We start from the raw sequence: 23,628 nt of genomic DNA, 5'->3' as shown, positions 1-23,628 counted from the left end.
TGTTTTAACCCTTTACCTGCCTTGATTCTAATGTGTAACTGGAACTGAGGGTTGCTGCCCTCAATAGCAAAAATAGAAAAGCCTTTGGAACCAGCCAGCTTGAGATGAGAGTCTGGGCTGTGCCCCTGTGTGATGATGGGCAGCCCCCCCCCCCCCCCCCCTTGGGCCTCGAGGGGACGGTCAGTGTTTTAAACCCACTTCTCCAGCAGCACCCTGGTGAGCCCCTTACAAGATCATAACATCCCTATTCTCAGTGCTTGGGTTTCCGGGAGGTGACCCAGCCCCAGTTGCAGGGCTTTGTTTAGGATCCAGAACTGACCAATCAGAGCCGTCCAAACTCTTGGCTATTCAGAGATTGCGCCAGGGCTGGGCACATGACCCTCTCCGCACCCATCAAAGCCTTTTAAACCCCTGGGCAGTCAGATTGGGTCAGGGCTGGCATATGATTCAAATTCTTTTGCTGGGACCATTGAGAGAGGCAACTTTTCAGTGGTGGACTTGGGGATCTAGTGTAAAGAAAATCTGAGAGTGAAAACCACAGAGAAAAAGATCTTTCTCTCCCTCCTGTGCTTCCTCCCCTCCCCCCAACCATGGGGATCATCTGAGTCCTGGGTCCTAACTAACTTTTCCTGGAACGAGCTCTACCTCTGGACTTTTCAGTTACATGAGCCAAGAAGCTTCCCCCTTTATTCTTTTCTTTTTAAAAGTCTTTATTGTTGAAAGTATTGCATATGTCCCCCCTTTTCCCCCATTGCCCCCTTCTAACCTGCCCTGCCCCTGCCTTTTGTCTGTGTCCATGGGTTATGCTTATATGTACGCATACAAGTTTTTTGGTCGATCATTTCCCATCCACCCACCCTCCTCCGCCCTCCCTCTGAGGTTCCGCAGTCTGTTCTGCGTTTCTGTCTCTGGATCTATTTTGCTCACCAGTTTATGTTGTTCATTAGATTCCACATCTGAGTGAGATCATGTGATACTTGTCTTTCTCTGACTGGCTTATGTCACTTAGCATAATGCTCTCTAGGTCCCTCTACGCTGTCTCAAAGGATAAGAGATCCTTCTTTTTTACTGCTGCATAGTATTCTGTGGTGTAAATGTACCACAGCCTTTTTATCCATTCGTCTGCTGATGGGTATTTGGGCTGTTTCCAGATCTTAGCTATTGTAAATTGTGCCGCTATGAACATAGAGTGTATATATTCTTTCTGATTGGTGTTTTAGGTTTCTTAGGATATATTCCTAGAAGTGGGATCACTGGGTCAAATGGCGGTTCCATATTTAATTTTTTGAGGAAACGCCATACTGTTCTCCACAGTGGCTGCGCTAGTCTGCATTTCCACCAGCAGTGCACGGGGGTTCCCTTTTCTCCACATCCTCGCCAGCACTTGTTGTCTGTTGATTTGTTGATGGTAGCCATTCTGACAGGTGTGAGGTGATACCTCACTGTTGTTTTAATTTGCATCTCTCGGATGATCAGTGACTTTGGGCATCCCCCTTCATTCTTAAGCCAAGTTTGAGTTGTGGTTTCTATCCCTGGCCACCAAAAAGTCCTACTCCACTCCGTGAGCCTCATCTGTAAAATGAGCCCAGTGCCTACTTTCAGGTTTAATAAGTCAAATTCTGGGTGGGTTGGGCGTGCTGCATACATATTTTTAAAATGTAAATATGAGAAGCAAAGCTAAATACAAAATGCTGTTTCTAAGGCCCACTGCGGCCTGCCGCCAGCACCCCCCACCCCCCTAACATTGACCTCCCAGCGGAGTCTTGCTAAGCAGCTGTGAGCACAGGGAGGACAGAACAAGGCCACAGATCTTCGAGCTGCTGACAGATGGCAGTGAGAATACTCAGGCAGATTGCAGCGTTAGGTGGCAGGAGGCAGCACACACGGGCTGATTGACTTTCTGCCTCCCCCCCAGGCATGCACATTGGTCCTGATTTCTAGTTACCCCCCACCTTCCCCGTGTTTCCACACTTCCGATGCCTTAGCCACCCCGATTCAAGGTGAGGGCCTTCCTCCGTGAGGACAGAGAGCACCGTGCTCGCTAGAAGATCCCTCCACATACAGTATTTCCACACTAACACGGACAGCCACACGGTGAGGAGGGACAGTTGTGCACACTGAGCAGGAGAAACAGGCTCAGAGCGGGCAGCTGATGTGACCAAGGTCATGCGGTGGCTGGAGGACGGTGGCAGTGAGAAACCAGGTGGCCAAGTAAACTCAGCGGTCTTGAACTCAAACACACATCCAGGCCTCTCTGCATGGCCTGCAGAGGGACCCCCTGCACAGGACGCCTGGGAGGCCATTAGCGACACTCACGCTGCACTCATTTGCAGAGAGGGCCCACAGTATGCCACGCCTTTAAATACACCGCGTCTTCCTTTCCGCTCTAAAGAACATGACACTGGGGTTGAGAGAAACGAAGTAACTTGGGTCAGTTTCCAGGGCAATAAGTCGCAGCGCTGTGATTGGAACCCAGGACTCTGACACCAAAGCCCACAGGCGCCTGTTGCCACCGAAACCCTGTGGTCTGCTTGGAGATGAAGGATGTCCATTCAGACTCCAGTGCCTTTTCACAGCACACAGATGGCATGTCACCCTCCTGCCCACGGGCCTTGCTGGGTCCGCTGGTCAGGGCCCCAAGCCCTTCCCTGGGCGCTCCTCACTTGATCGTGAAGACTCACCTCAAAGGGCAGCACCTGGCTGCCTGAGCACTGCTTCTCAGAAACCAAAGCGTTTCGTATTAAAAGCATTTCTAACGCAACGGCAGCCCTGGGAAATCAGATGGGAAGAGAGGTTTCTGGATGCAAAACAAATAAGATTAAGATCTGCCAATGGCCTGCCATGTAGGAAGGCCCAGCGGCAGGCAGCGATTTTCTGGTAAAACATCTTGTGTGAAGGGTCCTTGAATCAGACGGTTCGCTGAGCTCCCGGTGGGTGGATGAAAATGGGTCCAGGCTCCAAACTGTCCCTGTTTCAACACATGACAGCTTGTAATCCACCCAGCTCGACTCTGGGGGCGTCAGCTCTGGAGCCAAAGGAAAAGCTGGGCAGCTTAAAAATACCCGCAAGGGGAAAGGAAAAGCGACGCGTTCTGTGTGAGTTAGTCCTGAAGGTTCCTTGCGTGGTTGGCGTGGAGGCTTGGGATGAATTTTTTCTTGGAGAACTTAGCAGAGAAGGAGGAAAGTAGATATTTATCCTAGCTGGAAATAGGATAGATATTTATCCCCGTGGGAAGATGGCCCTCTGGGCCAGCCAGTGGCAGGAGGGTGGGGGGAGGGGGCTGTGGGCGAGCCTGGCGGAAGCTGGTGCTCCTCGGAGCAGCTGGCTGGGTCCCGTCGCCCACGCAGAGACCATTCTAAAGTGCACCTTCCTCCCCTGGCCGCCCTGGGTCAGGCACGAAAAGGAGAAACGTGGCCACGCAAAATATGCGCGTACGTGCACACACATAAAACACCTCAGCCCCCACCTTAACTTGGTCACTAGACATGGTCCTCTTTAATTAATCAGAACAAAATGGCAGTTTTGGCTGTTCTATTTTAGCCTTTGGAAACTTGTTTCAAGAAAAAGACACCATGCCATACACATGAGATGCAATTATTGACATCGCAGTTTTCAAATGGAATCTTCCAGTAAACACTGAGGAGACTTTGGTAAATAGCTTCATCCTATGATCTGTACCGCATTTCATAACATGTCTGACTATGACGTAATAGACACGAAACACAAATGAATGTGGTTCCCTCACCCACAGCCACACTGAGAAGCACAGGTCTGCTTTTGCCCCAGAACATTTTGGAAACTCCCATTTGGGGACACTCACTCAAGAGGACACGGTGCAAAGCCCAGATCTGAGGCACATTGATTGGTTGCCTCCCGCATGCAGCCTGCCGGGATCGAGCCTGCAACCTGGAATTTCTAACTCGAGACCCTTCATTCAGTCCACGGGCTGACGCTCTATCCGCTGAGCCAAACTGGCCAGGGCCGGGCTCTTAGTTTTGAGTCTAGTTCCAGAATACTTCAGACAAGGTGGCTACCCCCCCACCCCCGACTGCCCCAGCCCTCCCTCCCAGGAGCACCACTCAGAAGACAATCTTCCTGGGAAGTGGTGTGCCAGGCAGCTTGCTAACAAACCTGCCACCTCTCCGTGCGCTCACACCTCATATCGCCCCCTGCAGGCAGGGCTGGAAAACACTCGGGACAACTATGTTCTAGAAAGAAAGCCACCTGAATTCTGTGGCCCATGTTAAGGCTGGGATGGAGCAGCGGCAGATGTCAGGCGCCTCAGCCCAGTGACGGATCTAACCGGCCCTGGACCTCTTTGGTACAAGGAGCTGAAGCGCCTGTTCTGGCCCAGCACTGCCGGTGAATCAAGGTCTTTATCACGCGCTCCGGGTCTGCGGACCCGAAGAACTACCCCGTCCCCTCCAATCTGTAAAGGAGCACCCAACACGCCAACGTCATAACTTCCTAGAGAGGAACACTCCCGGGAAAATGAATGGGGGGGTGTTTTCTGTTTAAAAGGCAGAGCTTCCTCGGTGGGCACTGCGTTTGATAGTCATCCGGGGAGGCCTCCCCCCGAGGCCCAGTTCACAGTAAGTTCACCCCGTGCTTCAGCAGCTTCTGCTTGGCTTTGCCCGGGAGGCTGAAGGCGGAGTCCTGGGGGCTGGGGAAGCCGGAGCTCCGCGGGGCCGACGCCAGCTGCTGGAAATAGGTTTCCTGGACGGGGTTGCAGCAGGCGTACACGGCCGTGGAGGCATTCCTAGGAGGGGAAGAGAGCAGATAAGTCCGACGCTGCTGCAGCAGATCTCAGACCACACAGACTGCCTGTGCCTGCCGTAGAGGCCCCCAAACTGGAAACGTGTGGAGAGAACATGTACTTTAGAGCCAGAGCCTGGCCCTGCCACTTTAAAAGAGTGTGCCCTGGGGCAAGTCACTGCCATTGCTTGTGCTCCAATGTCCCCATCTGTAAAATGAGGGAAAATGCACGTTTCCAGATCGTCCCAAGGACTAAATGGGACTTATTCACACAGCAGGCACTCCCCTCCTCGGACCTTCCCACTTGCCTTACGCTCCGCTACTGGATTCACAGAGAAGCATGTGGGGAGAAAGGAGAATTCACTTGGTTACATACTCAAATCACAATCATGATGAACAGATATCTGTCTCTGGCATGGAGGTGTTTAGGGCATGCGATGGGATGGAAAAGGAACTAGTGAACAGTACATGAGTATGATCCTGTTTTCTAGAAGAAAGACTTAAAATAATCAACACAGAAATATTAATCTATATTTCATATAAAAAAAGAAAATTAAAAACAACAAAGCTTGGAGTAATATACACCAAACTAACAACTAAGGGCATCTCTGGGGTGCTGCTGGGTGAGGGGAAATGTTTACTTCCTAGGCCTGGGAGGAGGCTGAGGACCATAATGAGCACGATGATGTCACAGGTCAGAAGACCATCCCTCGCTTCAGCATCGTTTATGACCAGGAGACGGAGACCCTTCTCCCCAGAGCTGTCCTCACCGTTGTCCCCCAGTGTCTAAAGCAGGTCTGAGCCCCAGGATGGGACCCCCAAAATACATGACCCAGGAAAGCAGGCGAGTAGGTTATAGCAGCTACCAGGGCGAATAACAGAAGACCCGAACGGCAGTGACTGGAATGTTCCTCATGAATAAGGCTCCACCGGCCCCCAGGAAGGTGATTCCTGTGCAGGACTGAGGGGCAGGCTCACCTGAGGGTCATCTCGTACAGGGAGGGCAGCTGGGCAAAGTCCGAGTGCATCAGGCGGACGGCCTGCAGGAAGCGGCGGTCCTGGGGTGTGGCCGCCTGAGGCAGGTTCGCTTCCAGAAGAGGACACAGAGCTGTGAGTGGCGGACTCCTTCCCAGATCTCCCCAACCTGGGACTGTCGCCTTGGACACGCGTGCAGGTGCCAAGGGGGAGGGAAAAGGCCTGCAGGGAGCTGGGCCCTGGCAGCTGCCACTAAGCAGCGGCGCAGGCACTGCCCCCGATGGTAAGCGTCACTGGTTTGTGGGCATCACAATTTTAGGCAGAAACTTATCACAGATACTTGAACATGTGTGTGCTTCCCTCAAACACGGGAGAAACAGCCGAAAAAGGACAAACGAGCAAGGAGGGATCATCAAGCAAATTCTCAATGCCGTGGGAGTGGGGCCGCAAGTGAGGAAACAGCAGCCCAGCTAACTGCACACCCGACAGCTCTGGACAGAGTGGTGGCAGCCTCCGTTCACTGGCCCCAGGTCTAACCTCCACCCCCTCCGGGAGGTGCCCCGGCTACACCGCTGCGCACAGGGCCGGCTCCTTACCTGTCAGCACATTCTGGACGCGGTCGTAATGTGTGAAGTTGTAGGTTCTGTTGGAGGAGGTGGCCTCGTCCCTGGGCAGCGTCTCCTTCAGGTGGACCTCCAGCCCGTTCAGGGATGCCAGGCTGCTGTGGAACTGCGAAGGAGCCATGGCCCTGCTGCAGTGAATCCGCAGGCCCCGCGCCCAGCAAACGGTCACCCAAACAATACCGTGTGGCTACTGACTTAGAAAGGACTCTGACCAGCGTTTTTACCCATTTTTAGAGAAGTGCTAACTTCTGCCCTGATATTTTAATGCTGTTGTAAAATTATAGAAAAATAAACAGAGGAGAGCAGAAAAATACATTTTAAAAGGAAGGAAAAAGCAAAGAAAAATAGCCCATAATCTCACCATCCAGAAATAGCCACTGTTGGCCCTCGCACCTCTCCTTCCAGCTACGACTTTCCCACGGAGGCTGCATGTCTGCCCAGCACCAGCACCGCCGACCGGGCCCCCACCCTCCCGGGCTCTCAGCCAGGCCTGGGCTCCCCAGGCCTCCACTGTCTGCAAGGAGTCCCCTCTCTGGGCGTCTAGAACAGTATAGCCATGCGCCGCGCTGCAAGGACTGGGACTTGTCGGTCAAATGGTTTTCTGTGCGCTGTTCAGAGGCACCCGGCTGAGAAGACTGGTCCAGCACTTGTATTAAAAAACTCTCCCTGCCCGGCTGGTGTGGCTCAGTGGTTGAGCATTGACCTATGAACCAGAGGTCAGGGTTCGATTCTCAGTCGTGGCACATGCCTGGGTTGCAGGCTCAATCCCCAGTGTGGGGCATGCAGGAGGCAGCCCATCAGTGATTCTCATCATTGGTGTTTATATCTCTCTCTCACTCTCTGAAATCAATAAAAATACATTTACAAAAATCCTTTGTAAACTCTAAGGCGCCACCCTGAGAGAAGGCATTTTTATAGAGGCAAGAAAATGGAAATGATCAGATGACGTGCGCGTTATTTACTAGTAACCAAGTGCTTCCATATGTGCCGGGGCCTACAAACCACGGCCTGCGCCAAACCCAGCCCATTCTGTTTTTGTATAGCCCGAGAGCTAAGAATAGTTTTTATATTTTTACATGGTTAGGGGGAAAAATCAAAAGAATAATATCGTGACACATGAAAATTATTGAGGTTCCCACTTCCGTGTCTATAAATAAAGCATTACTGGGACACAGCCACACCAGTTACATACTGTCTAAGGTTGAGAACCGTCACAGCAGAGTTCAGTAGTTGTGCAAAGCGGAAAATATCTGCTGTGTGTTCCTTGGCATTAGAGTCTGCCAGCCCCTGGTATATGCTACACATACGCAGTCCTCACCGCAGCCCCGGGACACGGAGCTGGGCCTGACTCCTGGCTCCTCCCGCTTCTAGTCCACAGCAAAGCAAGGGGCTCAAGTGTGAGAGCCACAAGGTCAGAACCAGCGATGCCGACACACATTCCCTCAGAAGCCCAGGTTCACGGGGAGGGTGCACGTCCGTATTTCACTCTGGCACCAAGCCCAAGCTCACCCCCTGCACACAGGCAGCTCAGTGTCCCCTGCAGTCATGAAGAACTGGTGTGATCCCTGCCTGTGAAGGTCAGTGAGAGGCCTTTGGGTTTGGAGCTGGAACTACCAGTAGCTCTATGCTGCCCCCTGGTGGGAGTCTAGTCCCCCTGGTGGGAGTTCAGTCTGTTCCCTCTGAACTAATCTGATCTCTCCTGGCTGCTCCCCGCTCATCCCCTCCCACCCACCTCCCAGCCGCCCACCCTGGGCCGACATAAAGAGCTGGCAGGTGATCCGCTGAAAGACAAGATGGCAAAATGACAGCAGGCTGCCCTGCCCGTGAGTGACAGCACCGGGGAGGGGGTGCTCACTGTCACAGCGGAGCTGCAGCTTACCCTCCTGCAGGGCCTTGCTTTCCAGACAGCAGCGGGCGGAAAGCAGGTCTGGGTCAAAGAGGCAATAGAGGCCCTCTCCCAAAATGGTGAGGTAGGCAGCCTTCGGGCTGGTCCCTCACCCCAGTCTCAGACCAGCAAGCTCATCAGTCACCACACCCTACTCTTCCGAAGAGAGGCCTTCTCTTCAGTAAGCTGCACTCTTCCCGGGGCCTACCCTACCCGCACCTGACTTTACATGCAAGCCCATGGAGGCAGCTGTCCGAACAACATGGGTGGGCTGTGACACACCAAGGGCGTGTCCACGTATCCAGAGCCACGGAGGGCGGGCACCTCCCCTTCTCCTCACCTTCCCACCGACCACTCCACGGTCAGGTCAGTAGGGGACAGTGGATGGGGTGGGGATGAGAAAGGAGCAAGAATTCTGGGCCCGCTACTTGCATTAGGTCTTTATCTCAATGAGGCCTGTTTTCTTGCTGGTAAAATGGGAGATACAGTGCCTGCCCCAGAACCCTCCCACAGGCTGGCTAAGGGATAGATGTCAAGTGGTTAGCACACACTGAGTCTACAGGATACATCTTACTTCCTTCTTCAAGTGCAGCCTGAACTAGTTTTTCCTTTTCTTTTTGGAGGAAGGTAAAAGAGCTATCATATCTACTTTATTGCATCCAAACACTGGACCTTCAAAATAACTTGTCTACAGCTGGAGACTGAGCAGGACAGATCCTGAAAACCAGAGCCTCACAGGAAGAGGGGATGTATAGTCCGTGGTCCCTGTGCTGTCCAGGGGAGGTGGCGGCGGCGCTGAGAGCTGTGGTGAAGGAGGGTATGGAAGCAGAGGAGCCACATGGTGACCGTGTCTGAGGGACGGGGAGCGATAGGCAGGTCTGCAGAGGAGCAGTCTCGCCGGGGGCTCTGAGCACGGAAGCTGCCATCCCTCTGCCTCTGAGCTGCAAGATGACTTGCTCCTTTATGGAGGGTCACAGCCCTGCCTGCTGATGAGACCGGCTTAGAATAATAGATTTAAGAACAAAAACAAGGCAAGCCCCTGGACACCATTCACCCTGCAGCAATTTCAACCTCCTGTTCCTATTGCTACCACCTCCCTGCCAATGACAGTAAGGCTGTTACTATAGCAACTGTATCTCCAGGGTAGGCCCCAGAGAAGGTACTGCTGGAAGTGGGGCAGGGGCTGGGACGGGTTAGTTAAGAGGAGCTTCTGGGCTTTGGGATGTCGCAGGCCCTCTAGGAAGGAGCCTCCAGCTCACTGTGGTACAGTGGGGGGAGGGGAGGGCGCTAAGCAGGGAAGGGGAGCTTCTGAAGAAGTCCCGACACCGGCTGTGACCATGCAGGGACAGGCTCCAGATGACTCAGATCCTAGAGCTGCCCAGGTTCAGAAGTGAGGCCAACAGAGGTGGTGATGGCACTGCTGACGAGGAACCAGAGGCTCGGGGGCAAAGGCCTGTGTGCCTGGTCCCACAGCCAGAATCAAGACTCTAACTTGGTCTTCCGTGTCCAAGACACTGGAAGAAGCAGGAACATGCAAAACAAGCCGTGCCTTGGGCTTGCTCTCACTCACCCCCACAAGCCCCGGGAGGCAGGTATGCCCATGCCCACCGAATCAGCAAGGGCCTTTCACCGGGGCACACAGCACGGAGCCCTGTCCCCTCCCTGCCCGCGTTCCCAGGGGCTGGGGCAGGGCGGAGCACTCACCACCTCCTCGATGGCGGCGCCGTCTCCCAGCAGTGGCTCCTCGGCCAGCAGGGACAGCACCAGCCCTTTGACACTGTGAGTGTAGAGGTTCATGCGCACGAGTTCTCCCTGGCGTGCTGGGGTCGCCCTGGAATCAGTGCTGTCTATGGAGGGGCTGTCGTCTGGAAGGTCTGCACAGCTCGAGTGGCATTCCAGGCTGGGGGCTGAGCGGCCCTCCTGAACCCCATCCGCACACGGCTCCGTGCCTTCTCCCCCCTCCGGAAGCTTAGTTCCTCTCTGCCTTGAATCTGGGCGAGGCGATGACAATGGCCTGCTTGTACTTCCGGGGAGTGGGGCGTGGCTACTGTCCCCTGAGAGGTCTTCGTGCTGCTGGAGGGCTCCATTCTGGGTGAGCGTGTCAGGAGCGGAGGGAGAGAGGAGGCCCGTGATGGCTGTGTCCCCAGGCAGGGCCTCCGTGGGTTCCGGGTGGCCAGAGTTGCTGACAGATTCCTTGGGACAAGGACCCCCGCCATCTGGGACACACCCGTTGGAGAAGGCAGGAGACCCTGAGGCTGTTTCCGTTTCCCGAGCTTCTGGAATGTGGATTTCAGACAAGTCCAGCTCCTCGTTCCCCCTGGGCCGACCGGGTTCCCTCCCCGTCACCGGGGAGCGGCGGAGGCCGGGACTCTGGTCCCTGGCAGTGGCCTGCGGGTCTGCAGGCTGGGTGCTCTCCAGGCCACGGTCGGAGGGGTGTCCACTCTCCCCACTGCCATTTGGCCACGCGGCGTCAGCGGGCCTGGGCTCAGGGGTGGCTGCCCACGGCCAGGCCACGGCCTCCTCGTGCCAGTCTTCTTTCAGGGCAGAGGGGCTGCAACCCTTCGGAGGATGCCGAGCAGAGCACCCCTGGAGTCCGGCTGGAGATGCGGGAGGGCTGGCAAACAGGGAAGATATGACACAGTGACAGACAGGGCACGTGCCCTTCCCCGGGGAGACTAAAGCACCGCATCGGTGACTGGGGCCTCAGAGCCTAAGAGGCCAAAGCATTGGCGTAAAAATGAGGCGATGCCTGGCCCTCGGGCTTCACCAGTGATGCCAGGATCATCGACTGGAAATGGCAGGCCCCACTGAGTCAGCCGCATTTGGGGTCTACTCTAAGTCACCCCACACCAGGCATTACACTAACACTGTTTCAGCTTTCACCAGGAGCCCAGAAAGTAGGTATTACTGGGTCCATTTTATAAAAACTAAGGCTCAGGTAGTGAATGCACTTGCCCAAGGTCATAGAGCAGATAAGCAACAGATCAGGGTCTTGAAACCCACACTCCTGTCACCCTACCGGCTGCCTCTTCTCTCTCTGCTGAAGTCCCAGGAGCCCCTTCCAGGGCAGAGCACGGAGAAGATGGAGTGAAGGACGGATGGGACGTCCTAGGACCTAGGGGCTTGCGCACATAAACCCATGAGAGGGAGCCCCTAAAGCGTGGTTTAAGGGGAAACCTGGTGCTCCCCTACCTGGTCACAGGATCCCCTGGGAACTCATGGAGACTGGCAGCTTCCTCTTCCGTCACGAAAACAGGCATGATGTGGACATTCGGGGGCAGGACGGCTCCTGGAATCACAAAGCAACATGGAAGGCCCCCCTGGACCAGAGAAGAGAGGGGGAGTAACTGTCCTTGGGGTGACACATGTACCCCAACACGCCGGGCCAGAGAGCAGAGCTGTGACACACTCCTCAGCCCAGACAGAAGCACAAAACTGCAGCCACGATTTCTGTGGTCAGCAAGGAAGAGCCCACGGGGACACCTTTGCTCCCAGCTGTGGAGGTGACACCGGTGGAAGAAAATTTAGTGGCTCTGAAGATATAAACTGGGGGAAAGCAGTTCCAGCTGAAAATAGGAAAGTGCCCCAACTTATGCTTCAAAATAACGCAAAACAACCCTCCTGGGCACGTGTCCAGTCCTGCACAGGTCCTCCGGGCACTGGCCATGCGTCTGGCCCTCTCCCAGTCAGGGTCCCCCGGAACCTGTCTGAGCCGTCTCGCTATAGTGAGTTAAGGAGGAATTGGAAAGGGGAATCTAAAGGGTGCGGCTACACAATGCAGGATACAGAAAACCTGTTACAGAACTGTAACTTACTAACCAATGGTTAACGTTAATAACCGATGTCATCCAGTAAGTTTCATTTTTAAAGAAGATGCGCCTAAAATCATGAGCCTTATTTGCAGCTAGGATTCCCATGGCTAACGTTGTACTCGAAGCTCTGTTCCATCCATTTCCCTAATCTTCCGAGCAGATGAAATAGCATCTGGGACACGTTCACAGGACTGCACGGGGACAGGCAGCATAGAGGACCACATCCTCAATGCGCCTCACGACTTACCACGCTCCCGCAGGGCATCCCCTCCTGTAGGTATTCTCTGCAAATAAACACACACACCAGTTGGTGCTGGGTACCACTCTCCTCCTTGCTAACCATCGGGACTGCACTAGGCCATCTGCTCATAAAGTAAGTTTGTCCCAGACCCTTGTCCCCAGCACGTGCCAGCTGCGAAGCAGATGGAAGGGAGGCTGTCCTCGTTGCCTGCTCACCACCTTGGGGGGCAGGTGGAACCCGCCTCCACCCACTCACGTCAGGCTTTACGTGCTGATTTCTCAGCGTCTCCCCTCTGGGGGTGAAAGTGGGGCTTCGTGTTTTCTTCTGTACGTTCAGAGAACCCTTCTAGAATCCGGCCTCCTTTGCCATAGCCCTGGCCCAGTACTCACACACATTCCAGGATGACAAAAACGTGAAGGTCCTGCGACCCTCGTGATAAATAGTTCACCAGATAGACTGTTCTAACGACACCTCCACCAGTAGAGGGGAAGGAGCCGGACAGGAGCCCTGCCATCGTTCTAAATGGCTACTGATTTAATAAGTGCAAAGAGCTAGCCCTGCGATACATTTAAACCTGTGACCTCCTATGTTAATACGAATCAAGTAAATGAAAGAAGTGATCACCAATGCACAGTGCAACTGTGGGCAATTTGATTCTCAATGAGCATCCATGTGTGTTTTTTCTCATTATAAAAGCAATTAAATACATATGCAATGGAAGTATTTTAAGAGTACCTGATTTCCTAAGTCATCCTTTAGCATCTATGAAAATCCAACATCTTGCCTGGCTGGTGTGGCTCAGTGGTTGAGCGTCAACCTATGAACCAGGTCATGGTTCGATTCCCAGTCAGGGCACATGCCTGGGTTGCGAGCTCGATCCTCAGTGGGGGCATGCAGGAGGCAGCCGATCAGTGATTCTCTCTCATCATTGATGTTTCTATCTCTCCCTCTCTGAAGTCAATAAAAATGTATTTAAAAAAATTCATCTCTTTGACATAAAGTCCAGCGTTGAGGGAAGTCAAGTTCTCATAGTTGCACTTGGATTGAAGAAAAACCAACTCTCCAAGCCCACCACGCGTAAAGCAAGCTTTTCTGCCAGCCTTGCTGGAGAAGTCACTCGTGAGGAAATGACACTGACAGGCCTGGGGTCCTGACAAGATGAAGGGAGGTGATTGCCCCCACAGCGCCCGTCCATCCTGGGCGGACCAGTCTCCCAGGGTTGCCTGGTGCGGAAGCTTCCAGCCAGATGGGTGGCTGAGCCCTACCTGGTCCCGAGGTGCAGCTCGATGAAGCAGGACCTTGGCCGTGAGGGAGGGTGGGAGCTGGGTGCTCACAATCCTAGGAGGTCAGACACAGGAACAAGGACAATGTGAGAAGAAATACACTGCAGGACTCTGGACTGAAAAGATTCCTCACCCCCCACGTTGGCCTGGATCCTGGGGACACAGCTGGTGAAAGTGTCAACTGGTAAAGCCCTCATGGAGGGCACTCTGGCGATTTCCATTAAAATTTCAAATGTCCCAACCCTGTGACTGGCTTGTACCAAGAAATATGCAGAAGAATGTCCATTACAGAGAAAAAAAGGTAAAATCGTTTTAAGAAAAAAGGGGTAAACAATTTAAATTTCCGTCAAAAAGAGAACAGTTAAATTAATCACTTAACTGTTCATGAATTGTTAAATTAATATTTAAAATAACCAATAAATGTGCAGCTACTATGAGGTAGACCAATATGGACGGAGAAAATCTCACGGCTGGAGAGAGAAGCCGCCAGGACTGGGAACACAGCCTCGAAGACCCGAGTCCCCAGGGGCTGGAGAGTTAGGCCAGCCACACATCCCTCGGCCGTCAGAAAGCTCTGGGCACGGCGCCCCAGCCCTGCCTGCCCTGAGCTGTAAGGGCGAACCCTCCACGAGGAGAGAGGCCCTGGAAGATGCGTGGAGGGCCTCTTAGGCATTCGGGCTCATGGAGAGGCCCTCCAAGTGCGTGAAGAGTATAGAGATCTCAGAACCCAGCAAGAGATGGTCAGCCAAGAGGCTGCAGGAGTCGGAGGAGAAGCAGCACTACCACCGCTTTGCAGAGCAGAGCTGCAGCCGCAGGAGGACGCCGCAGGCCCACACCCCTCACTAACATGCCGCTGCTGGTGACCTTGGGGGCTTTGCACTCCCATCACCTAGACTGACAACTAGAAACGCATGCCTCGTCCTGAGAATTATATGATCTCTTTAAACTGCCTTTGCTCATGGATGCATAGAACAGTCTGACAGCTGTCAGAGGGGAGGGGGGACTGGATGAAAGAAGATGAAGGGATTAACCAAAAAAAATATATACATATCACATAGACACGGACAGCAGTGTAGTGACAGCCTGAGGGGAAGGGGTTGGGGTAGGGGGAGATGGGCAAAGTGGGGGAAATGGGGAAGGAAAGGGACTTTGCGTGGGGCGATGGGCACACGGTGCAGCGTGCAGATGATGTTTTATCGAGTTGTGCACTTGCAACCTGTATGGTTTTGTGAACTGATGTCACCCCAATAAATTCAATAAACAAATGCCTGGCTTTTCTATTCCTGACTGTTTTCTGGACACAACAGTTTCCAACGTCCCAGCTTTGCTCAAAGTCAGGAAAGCCTCAGTCAAACCTGAGCTACCTGCTATTTGCCAAACCAGCCCACTCGGAACTGGCCCGAGGAGTTCCTGCCTACGGCTGGGGCAGCATGATCTGGCTGCAGGGGAAGGGGAGGGGGAGAGGCTCTGGCGGTACTCACAGGCCTTTGTAGAGGATGCAGCCGGCTAGCACGTGAGGGCAGCGCTGGCAGGTCTGCAGGATGAGGGCCGCCTTCAGCAAGAGCAGGGGCTCCACCTGTGCAGGCAAGAAGCATGCACACAGGTTAGCAAGCTTCCAGGCCGGGAAGGAAAGGGAAGGGGACTGTAGATTGTGGGCAGGCCCTAACCCAAAGCCTGGAAAAAGGAGACCGTGTCACCTGGTAAAGTCCGAGTCTTCTCTAGACCCAGAACTCCCCACACCTCTAAATGCCAAGTTCTTGGAGGGCACAGTGAACAGGGCATGTGGCGGTTCCCAGGGGACACACAGACTGACCAGGAGACCCTGACTATCTGTGCTGAGACCAGCAGGCAGCAGGCAGGAGGCCGGCAGGTCTCAAATGCAAGTCACGGTGCCAGGTGATGCCCACCCCGCCGCACCCCCAGCCTCCCTCTGAAGCACGTGCCCCCTGGGACCAGCTGACTGGATGCCTAAGGGGGCCCAGGCCTCTCTTCCATGACATGAAGTGAAAACATCATGGCTTTCACTCGGGATACGCCTCAGTTCCACCTTCCTTGTAAGAAGTCAGTTGCCGAAAGTCCCTAAAAACACTGCACAGTGAGGATGTGATGTTCACCAAGATCAAGGCCACAGAGCTACAGACAGCACAGGCGGCCAGGCCAGCCTACGTGTCACTGAATGCCAGTGGCGGACGGAGTGGCTCAGAGGCGAAACACTTCTCAGCCACTCCCTCCCAGATAGGGCGACCTTGTCTGTACAGTGTTAGCACTGGGCACTTCTAATGGTGAGAATAATTACATCATGTTAATATCAAGGGAGAAGGGGCCTTCAGATGACTCAGTTCAACATTTCTGGGACATTAGCAAAATAATAGTACTACCGTTACTAAGTATTTACTTTGTGTCATTAGGTATTGTCTTGTTTCATCATCAAAACAGTGCTGGGAGGCAGGTATGATGACCCCATTTTATGGATAAGAAGAGTGAGGTTCTGAGAGGTGCCTTGACTTGTCCAGGCTCACATAGCTGGTGAGCAGCAGCATGGAATTTAGTGCAGGTCTTAACCACCGTGACTGAGAAGTGACACATCCATCACCTCTCTCCATATACAGTTCATTTCAAGGGGGAGGGACAAAGGTGTCAAGCTCGACTCCCATACGTGAAAGGAGAAGGGGGAGGCGAATTACTTTAGTCCGGTCCAAGTTCCAGAGGGAAGTGAAGATCTTATGCAGATCACTGGTGTTTTTCAGAATTTGTTCAATGAAGGTGTCCCACTCGGCGCTCAGTTCCTCCTGAGAACAATTCTGAAACAGAAACAGCCTGAGCTCAGGAGCTGAGATTCTGAGAGACACCTCTTCGGTAAGGATCCCAACTACCACACACTTACTCCTCACACGGACACTGGCAGAAGGGCGGGGGAACTTCCTACCCTGACAACCTCCCCACCACACTCGGGGCCCTGCCCTTCCCACCTACCCCAGGGGGAGGAGATGGAGGCAAACCCTTGGAATGACTGTGACCTACGCCACTGGGGAACAGAGGCATCTGAGAGGGGCTCCAGGAGTCCCCGACCTGGGGCTGGACACAGTGTGTCCGTGTAGAGTGGAACAGACCCTAGTGTGCTAGTAGGTGCTGTGTTCCGGCAATTCTGGTTTTGCACAAGAGATGCCACATCAAGGCTCCTCAATACCTTGTAAGCCAGAGAAACAGGTCCATTGTAGAAGTTAAAAAATCCAATGAGTTGGTGCAGAAACTGCTGGCAGCTGATATCCGGGAGCTCCACAGCACAGCCCAGCACCTGTAACGAGGGAAATGGACACAGGCGTTTTCCTGGATTGAGTCCAAGCCCCGAATCCCTGCATCCAGGGCTCGCCACAGCCAGACCCCATAGCCCATTGAAACTGATCTGCCCAGCCCAACCCTCCACTCCAGCCAAGCTGGTCTCCACAGAGAACAAGGTCTAGTACACGTCACCCAACCTGAGATGCCCTCCTTCCTGTTCATTGGCCCAGCGCCCTCCCATCCCTCAGTGCCCATCACAGATGCTAGCACCTCCACGCAGCTTGCCCTGACCACCCAGCCAACGCTGACCTCTTTTCGGACCCAGCGCAGTGGTAGGCCTGTTAATTGGACACTGAATGTCTAATACGGGTTCACTGCAAACACTGGGCTGAAACTGTTTCCCAAAGAGCCCTGGCACCTCCCGAGCTGGACCAAGGGCTCTGAGAACAGAAACTGACTAAATCCCCACGTGTCTCAGAGCTCCCGGATGCGGGGTGCAGCAGTGTTCCACGAAGATAAGCACCGGCTCTGCTAGAAAGCATCTCGCCATATGTTCAAAGAGCCTGGAAGATGTTCATGTCCTTTGACTCAGCAATTCTACCTCTAGGAACCTTTCCTCAGGGGATCATCAGACACATAAACAAAGGAGCAAACCAACCCTGCAGGAGGGAAATTTACAAACTCCCTCTGAATGTACTCTGCCGAGGCAGGGGCCTTTGTTTTCCTCCTGATGTAACCCAGGAGTTACATCTTCACTGATGTGCCCCAACCGCACGGATTAAGAGCCTGCTGCTTCCCCAGCTGAGCTGTAGATCGGATGCGATTCTGATCATAACCCCACCAGCTTTGCTTTAGAAAATGACAAACTGATTCTACTACAGAAACACAAAGGACCTGAAATGTGCAAAGCTAACTTGCAAAAGAAAAAGGCAGGACGACTTACCCTACCTGATTTTAAGAGTGTGCTGCCCCTCTAAGATCTTCAGAGAGACCAATGGAAGGACAGGCAGCTCAGAGACTCAGCCTCGCTTAAGCGGTCCCTGACCTTTGACAGAGGAGCCGAACAGGGAAGGATCCAATAGGAAAGGGGAGTTGTGCAGCAATGGTGCTGGGACCACTGAGTGTATGGAACCAAAGGGCCCTTGACCTCTACTTCACATCCAAACACAAGCATTAATCCAAGACGGATTACTGACTCAAATTTAAAAGCGAACACTAGAAACTTCCCCCCAAATTGAGAACATCTTCTCCACTGAGGTAGGCAATGGTTTTAGACAGGATACAGAAAGCAATAACCATAAGATTGATAAATTCAACTTCATTGAAATGAAAACCATCTGCTCATCAGAAGACATTAGGAAAATCAATAGGAGTACTGCAAAGTGGGAGAAAATATCTTTAAAATATGTATCAGACAAAAGAACTTGTATCCAGGATATATATAAAAAACCCCTACAACTCAATTTAAAAAACAACAACCAATTTACAAAATGGACAAAAGCTTTGGGTAGACACTTCGCAAAGGAAGACATACAAATGGCCTCAAGCCCATGAAAAAGCCTGAATACCATCAGTCATTAGGGAAATGCAAATGGAACGACAGTGAGCTACCACGGCACATCCAGCGGAATGGCTACAATTAAACATCTGCCAACACCGGTGTGGACGAGGATGTAAATAACCGGAATTCTCACACGTCGTTGGAGGGAATGTAAAATAGCACAATCACTTTGGGGAAAGGGCTGGCGGTTTCTTACAAAATTAACACACACTGACCCCAGGACCCAGCGATTCCACACGGAGATATTTACTCATGAGAAATGAAAACTTATGTCCATGAAAAGACTCATATAGGCATGTTCCTAGGAGCCTTATTCTTAAATGCCCCGAACTGGGCACAGTTCATGTGTCCGGGAAAGGAGATTGAGCCCTGGCCAGTGTGGCTCAGTTGGTTGAGCATCGCACCGTGTACTGAGAGGTCGCCGTTCAATTTCAGGTCAGGGCACATGCCTGGGTTGTGGGCTCAACGTTTCTCTCTCTCTCTCTCCTTCTCCCTTCCCCTTTCTTTAAAATCAAATAAAAAATATATATTTTTTTAAATAAAGGAGAATGAATAAGCAGACTGTGATGTCTTCAGACAACGGAATGAGGTTCAACAATGAAAGGGAAGGCACTGCCCATACACGCAACATGGATGAATCTCACAAATGTAAGCATGACAGAGCCTGCAGAGAGGAATGTTATATGTATTATTTCACTCCTGTGATGAACTCTCCAAACATTTCTGACATATCATGGCTGGTTCCTCCTCTCCTTTGAAAGACTAAAACCAACCTATAGAAATTCTTTCTATTCTGTGATGCAAATTGAGTTTTTAATCCCCATCTTTACTTCTTTATACTTCCACACTTCCTGGATAAATGACCCAGAAACTCGAAAACATTGATGCATGTATGTCAGGTTTCAAAGAACCGTTAAAAAGAAGAAGAAAAAGAACAACCATTTCTTTACATATAGTAGTACCGTATACGCTCAAGTGCCCCTTTCCCACGCCTACACTTATCTCAAAGTATTTCTGAGCAGAAGGGGTGTTCAAATGTAAGGAAGGATATTCATCTTTGTTCGTATTATTTCCAGCATTTCATTATGAATTTTTTCTGACATACCAAACAGTCGAAAGAGTTTTATAGTAAATATTCATACAGTTGACCCTCGAACAACACAGGCTTTCCAAACCTTACTGTCACGATACTTATCACCCAGACAGTGACTCGTGGTAGAGGCACTGGTTCTGCCTGTGAAACTCACCCAAAGGTAATCTCCATCGACCTTGATGGCGAACTTCAGTTTCCGCAGCCGAATGAGAGTGGGAGGAGTGCCAGAGATGTCAGAGATACAGCGGACCACCCCAGCAATCTGGCCACAGAGCAGCTCCCGTTGGTCAAGCAGGGTCTATGGGAAAGCAGCAAATGCCAGACAGGAAGTTGAAATTGCTGGGCTCTTGTGTCATTCCTAGAGCAGACATGGTCTGCAGGCCAGAGCCAGTCGGCGGCCTATTTTTATGTGGCCTGTGAACTAAGAATTTCTTTAAGGGTTGTCAAAACAACAACAAAGAATATGTGATGAGGACCATCTGTGGCTTCTTACAAAGCCTAAAATATTTAGCTGTTTTCAGACAAAGTCTGTGGACTCCTGCCTGAACACCCACAGTGAACACATAAGATGATTCCACAGAACTGCATTTTTCTCCCTACGATTATACCCTAGAATTTAACCCCCAGCATGGATAGAAGCATGAGCCTTTCATCCCTATTCAGATCCCCTGCAGAGTGGCCAGAGCAGCCTAGATTAATCCCAATTATCCAAGTCAGAGGGTAATCACGTGAGCGAATTTATAGACCCCCTAAGGCAGTGGTTCTCAACCTTCCTAATGCCGAGACCCTTTAATACAGTTCCTCATGTTGTGGTGACCCCCAACCATAAAATTATTTTCGTTGCTTCTTCATTACTGTAATGTTGCTACTGTTATGAATCGTAATGTAAATATCTGATATGAAGGATGTATTTAGGTGACCCCTGTGAAAGGGTCGTTCGACCCCCAAAGGGGTTGCGACCCACAGGTTGAGAACCGCTGCCCTAATGGATCTTAGCATTAACTCAGCTGCGGGGCAGCCAGACATTATGTGATGAACAGAAAATGTACACACCACCTATGAAAAATTCTTGCCTAAAATAAATGAACTTGAACCTCACCAAGGCTCTAGATCTTACCACCGGTTTAAAGGAAGCCCGGTGGATAGAAGACGTTAAATGACACCACCAGGAGGGAGTCATCAGCAAGCCCAGAGCGTGGGACAGGCTCACGTTCTATTGCACAAATGGCCTGGTTTCTTTGTAACAATGCATAGAGGGGGAAAGAGGAGGGGTAGGTGAGGACGGCTACACAGTGAAAGGGACTTAACACACAACATCACCCAATGGAACAGTGAACCTTGCTTGGACTCTGATCAGGAAAAAGAGCGAGAAAGGGGGAAGGAAGGAGAGAAGAAAGGAAACTAGGTCTAGGCAACATCTAAGTAATCAGGCAAAATCTGAATATAGGCACTATCTGACGATATTAAGGAATTATTGTTACTAATTATTGTAACTGTTGTTAGGTGTGATTTTAAATAAGAAAAGTCCTTTTCAGTTAGAGAGGTTACTTGACACTGATGAGATAACACAATGTCTAGGATTTGCTTCAGAATACTCCAAGCATAAAAGGGCAGAGAGTTTAGGTTGGGTCATATAAAATTGGCCAAGTGTTGATAACTGTTAAAGCTGGTGACAGGCATGTGAGGGTTCATGATACTTTTGTATATGTTTGAATAAAAGTTTTTGGTTTTTTTTAACGAGCCGATCAAAAATTGGGAGCAAGGGGGCAGAGAGAAAATCGTGATGGTAAGAGCCAGATAAGATGGAAGCACTGAGCTGGGAGTTTAAAGACCAGAACAAGAACTACTACAGCCAAGTCTAAGAGAGTAGAAGCGCCAAGTGCCTGGATTATCCAAAGAAAACTGTCCCAGTGTAAACCCTATACTTTTGAAAAGTCACCACGTTGAGGCATAAGTTCTGTTCCGTGGATGGATCCCCACAAAACCATGGCACGCTGGGTGGCTCACCTGAGAAGGATAGAAGTAACAAATGCCAGCTCTTGTTGGGTCGCCTTCTTCCTTTACCTTTGAACCATCGTAGAGGAAGAAGTAATTCCACCTGGCAAGAGAACAGAGCAGAGCTGTTGCCTTGCATCCGGGATCAGCCGAAGGCACGGCTCCCTGTTTCCCAGCCCGAGGGCTCATTACAGTTCATGACTTGGTCTTTGCAAAGCCTCTCTGGCCCCCGAGGAAGAAGAACCCAGTGGCGACAAATAGATAAAACCATTTCTTAAGTGCAGTTGAGTCGAACTAAAAATAGGCCTCTATCCAGCAGTCAAACCATCTGAGAAAGACAGGAAAGACGAGTGCCCACAGGGACGCCTCTTACTGGAGACATCGAACTGCAACTATGTACTCACATGGTTTGGTAAACTGTCTTTCAAGGCCCTGGCAGCCAAGTAAGTCAGAACGTCTCAGAAGCACTCCGCACAACTGCGGCGCACAACGATCTCCCGAAACAGCCCTTCTAAATGAATCCATAAATCCCTAGAATTCATTTAACAAACATTACTGAGGGCCTAAGTGTGCGCTGGGGCCCCGGCGATAAGAAGGAGAAAATAAACCATGTTTCAATGCAGGGAAAACGGGGGCCTCTTAAAGGTCACAGAGACGCACCGGGCCCCTCTCTGCCTACAAAACCCGACGAGGATGAACTCAAACACGACCCCTCATCAAACTGCGGATGCCCAGAGGAATCCCTCGTCTCAATTTCCATAACCCTCTGTTCTTCCCTAGTCTTATGGTCTGCTCTGCCATATAATTATAATAGCTTCTTTAAGATCGCAAGGCAAACTCTACAAAGGCTTCCTGAGTTTTACTTGCAAACCTCTGCGAGCACACCTATCAGGTGAGAGCCTAAGAAGGAGGAACTGTGTCGCTGTCACCTGTGCTCCCCCCGCCCCCGCCCGTCCCCTCCCTCTCACCCTCTCTGGCTACCACCTGGGCTTGCTGATGACCAGCACAAACCCAGTTTCTAGTCCCGCCCGCCTTCCTGACTTCTAGATGTGCTACTGGCTTCAGGGCAGGTCCCGATCAGAAAGCCCCCAAGTGTTTCAGACTCAACTCAGAAACCCCACTGCTGGGCCCGTCTGCCCTGGCCTATGTCCTGCTCTGAAGAAAAATGGCTTCCCCCCCCCCCCCCCCCCTTAATAAAATCAAGACAGTCTGGCTGGGGATGTTCAGTTAACCCAAAATATCAGCCCAGCAGCCTGGCAGGAACTTAAACCACAGCAGGCCTTGCTACTCACCAGGAGGCTGACTTCCTCTCTGTTGAGGTGGCCATTTACTTTCAGGTCGCACTCATTCTCTTTATTTGGATTTTCTTTTCCAGTTGTGGCTTCTTCCTCCCCAGCAGTGACCGCTCCTCTGTGTCCCGATCCGGAGAGTCCAGATGTGGGAGGTCTGAAGTGTTTTCAGTCACAACTGTCACTTGCTTTGTTTTCATTCAACAGGAAGGTGCCACTTCCCTCTTTGGCAAGCCCTTCAGTTCCATGGGTGCCTCTGAGAACCCTGGGAGAGAAGATAATGAAGCCAGAGAATTCTACCAGAAAAGCCAGCTCCGCTAATCTGGTCCCGTGAGCATCAGCTCTCTGGCTCTCGGCAGAATGACCCCTTCAAAGACCTCGCCAGGAAAGTGCAATAGGGGAGATGCATGCTGACGGACGGCGCTGTTCTGGGGTGATTTCTAGCTTGTGTGCTTCAAAGCCATTCTGAAGACACTTTTAAACTTTTTGAAGCTTCCCGTTCAAACAGCAGTGCCTTAGCCCTAAAATAAACACAAGGAATAGATTATCTCTGAAACCCACAAAAGAGCTAAGCGAATGGTAGACTTCAAAAGAGCTTTCTAGAAAGTTGAAAACAGTTTAAAAAAAGAGAGAGAGAGAGAGAGAGAGAGAGAGAGAGAGAGAGAGGGTAGCAGGACTTCAAACCCTTCAGTTTCTTGAACAGTGACGTCTCATGGAAGAGAAACTTAAATAACTCAGGTGAGGAAGCTCGGGCGTCAAGGAGAGTGTACAAATAAGGCAGTTGCTATAGTAATAATGAGACTCAAATGAAGGAATTGTCACCGTGACAGCTCAAAA

At 51.6% G+C, this 23,628-nt stretch overlaps 2 protein-coding genes across 5 annotated transcripts in view; one reads left to right on the top strand and one right to left on the bottom strand.

The window, feature by feature from the left end:
• ASPHD2 (aspartate beta-hydroxylase domain containing 2) overlaps positions 1–23,091 on the top strand; it is a 34,973-nt gene extending 11,882 nt beyond the window's left edge. The window contains exon 2 of one of the 3 annotated variants that reach the window (XM_023743467.1): positions 22,999–23,091. In XM_023743467.1, the coding sequence (XP_023599235.1) occupies positions 22,999–23,051 (53 nt within the window). In that variant the 3' untranslated portion in view covers positions 23,052–23,091. Of the gene's footprint in view, positions 1–16,321; positions 16,410–18,958; positions 19,148–22,998 lie in introns of those variants that run through there. The other 2 variants (XM_023743466.1, XM_023743465.1) reach the window with 2 other exon arrangements.
• On the bottom strand, positions 3,515–23,000 carry HPS4 (HPS4, biogenesis of lysosomal organelles complex 3 subunit 2). Of its 2 annotated transcripts, XM_014467386.2 has the most exons (13): positions 22,795–23,000; positions 21,515–21,605; positions 19,662–19,805; positions 16,762–16,869; positions 16,259–16,375; positions 15,056–15,150; positions 13,557–13,629; positions 12,298–12,334; positions 11,431–11,527; positions 9,943–10,852; positions 6,327–6,459; positions 5,734–5,842; positions 3,515–4,759 (listed from the first exon to the last, which is right to left on the bottom strand). In XM_014467386.2, exons 1-13 carry the CDS (start codon positions 22,827–22,829, stop codon positions 4,588–4,590), a joined length of 2,121 nt encoding a protein of 706 aa, XP_014322872.1. In that variant the 5' UTR covers positions 22,830–23,000; the 3' UTR covers positions 3,515–4,587. The 2 variants fall into 2 exon arrangements, with proteins under 2 accessions (XP_014322872.1, XP_023599220.1); XM_023743452.1 differs by lacking the exons at positions 3,515–4,759; positions 5,734–5,842; positions 6,327–6,459 and adding an exon at positions 9,195–9,224 and having other exon boundaries at positions 22,795–22,999.
• Positions 23,092–23,628: the final 537 nt, after the last annotated feature.

The sequence above is a fragment of the Myotis lucifugus genome, unplaced genomic scaffold (assembly GCF_000147115.1).
Source record: "Myotis lucifugus unplaced genomic scaffold, Myoluc2.0 scaffold_391, whole genome shotgun sequence".
In the NCBI taxonomy this organism is placed as follows: Eukaryota; Metazoa; Chordata; class Mammalia; order Chiroptera; family Vespertilionidae; genus Myotis; species Myotis lucifugus.
The sequence above is the reverse complement of the archived record's forward strand: the minus strand, read 5'-3'. Positions and strand labels throughout refer to the sequence as shown.

What these genes read in the sequence shown, in the direction of transcription:
- HPS4 (XM_014467386.2), bottom strand. Translation starts at nt 22,829, where the DNA reads ATGGCCACCTCAACAGAGAGGAAGTCAGCCTCCTG. An exon ending in GTTACTTCTATCCTTCTCAG is followed by an intron (nt 19,806 to 21,514) that starts GTGAGCCACCCA and finishes GCTTTCCCATAG; the next exon opens with ACCCTGCTTGACCAACGGGA. An exon ending in GGAACTTGGACCGGACTAAA is followed by an intron (nt 15,151 to 16,258) that starts GTAATTCGCCTC and finishes TTGCCTGCACAG; the next exon opens with GTGGAGCCCCTGCTCTTGCT.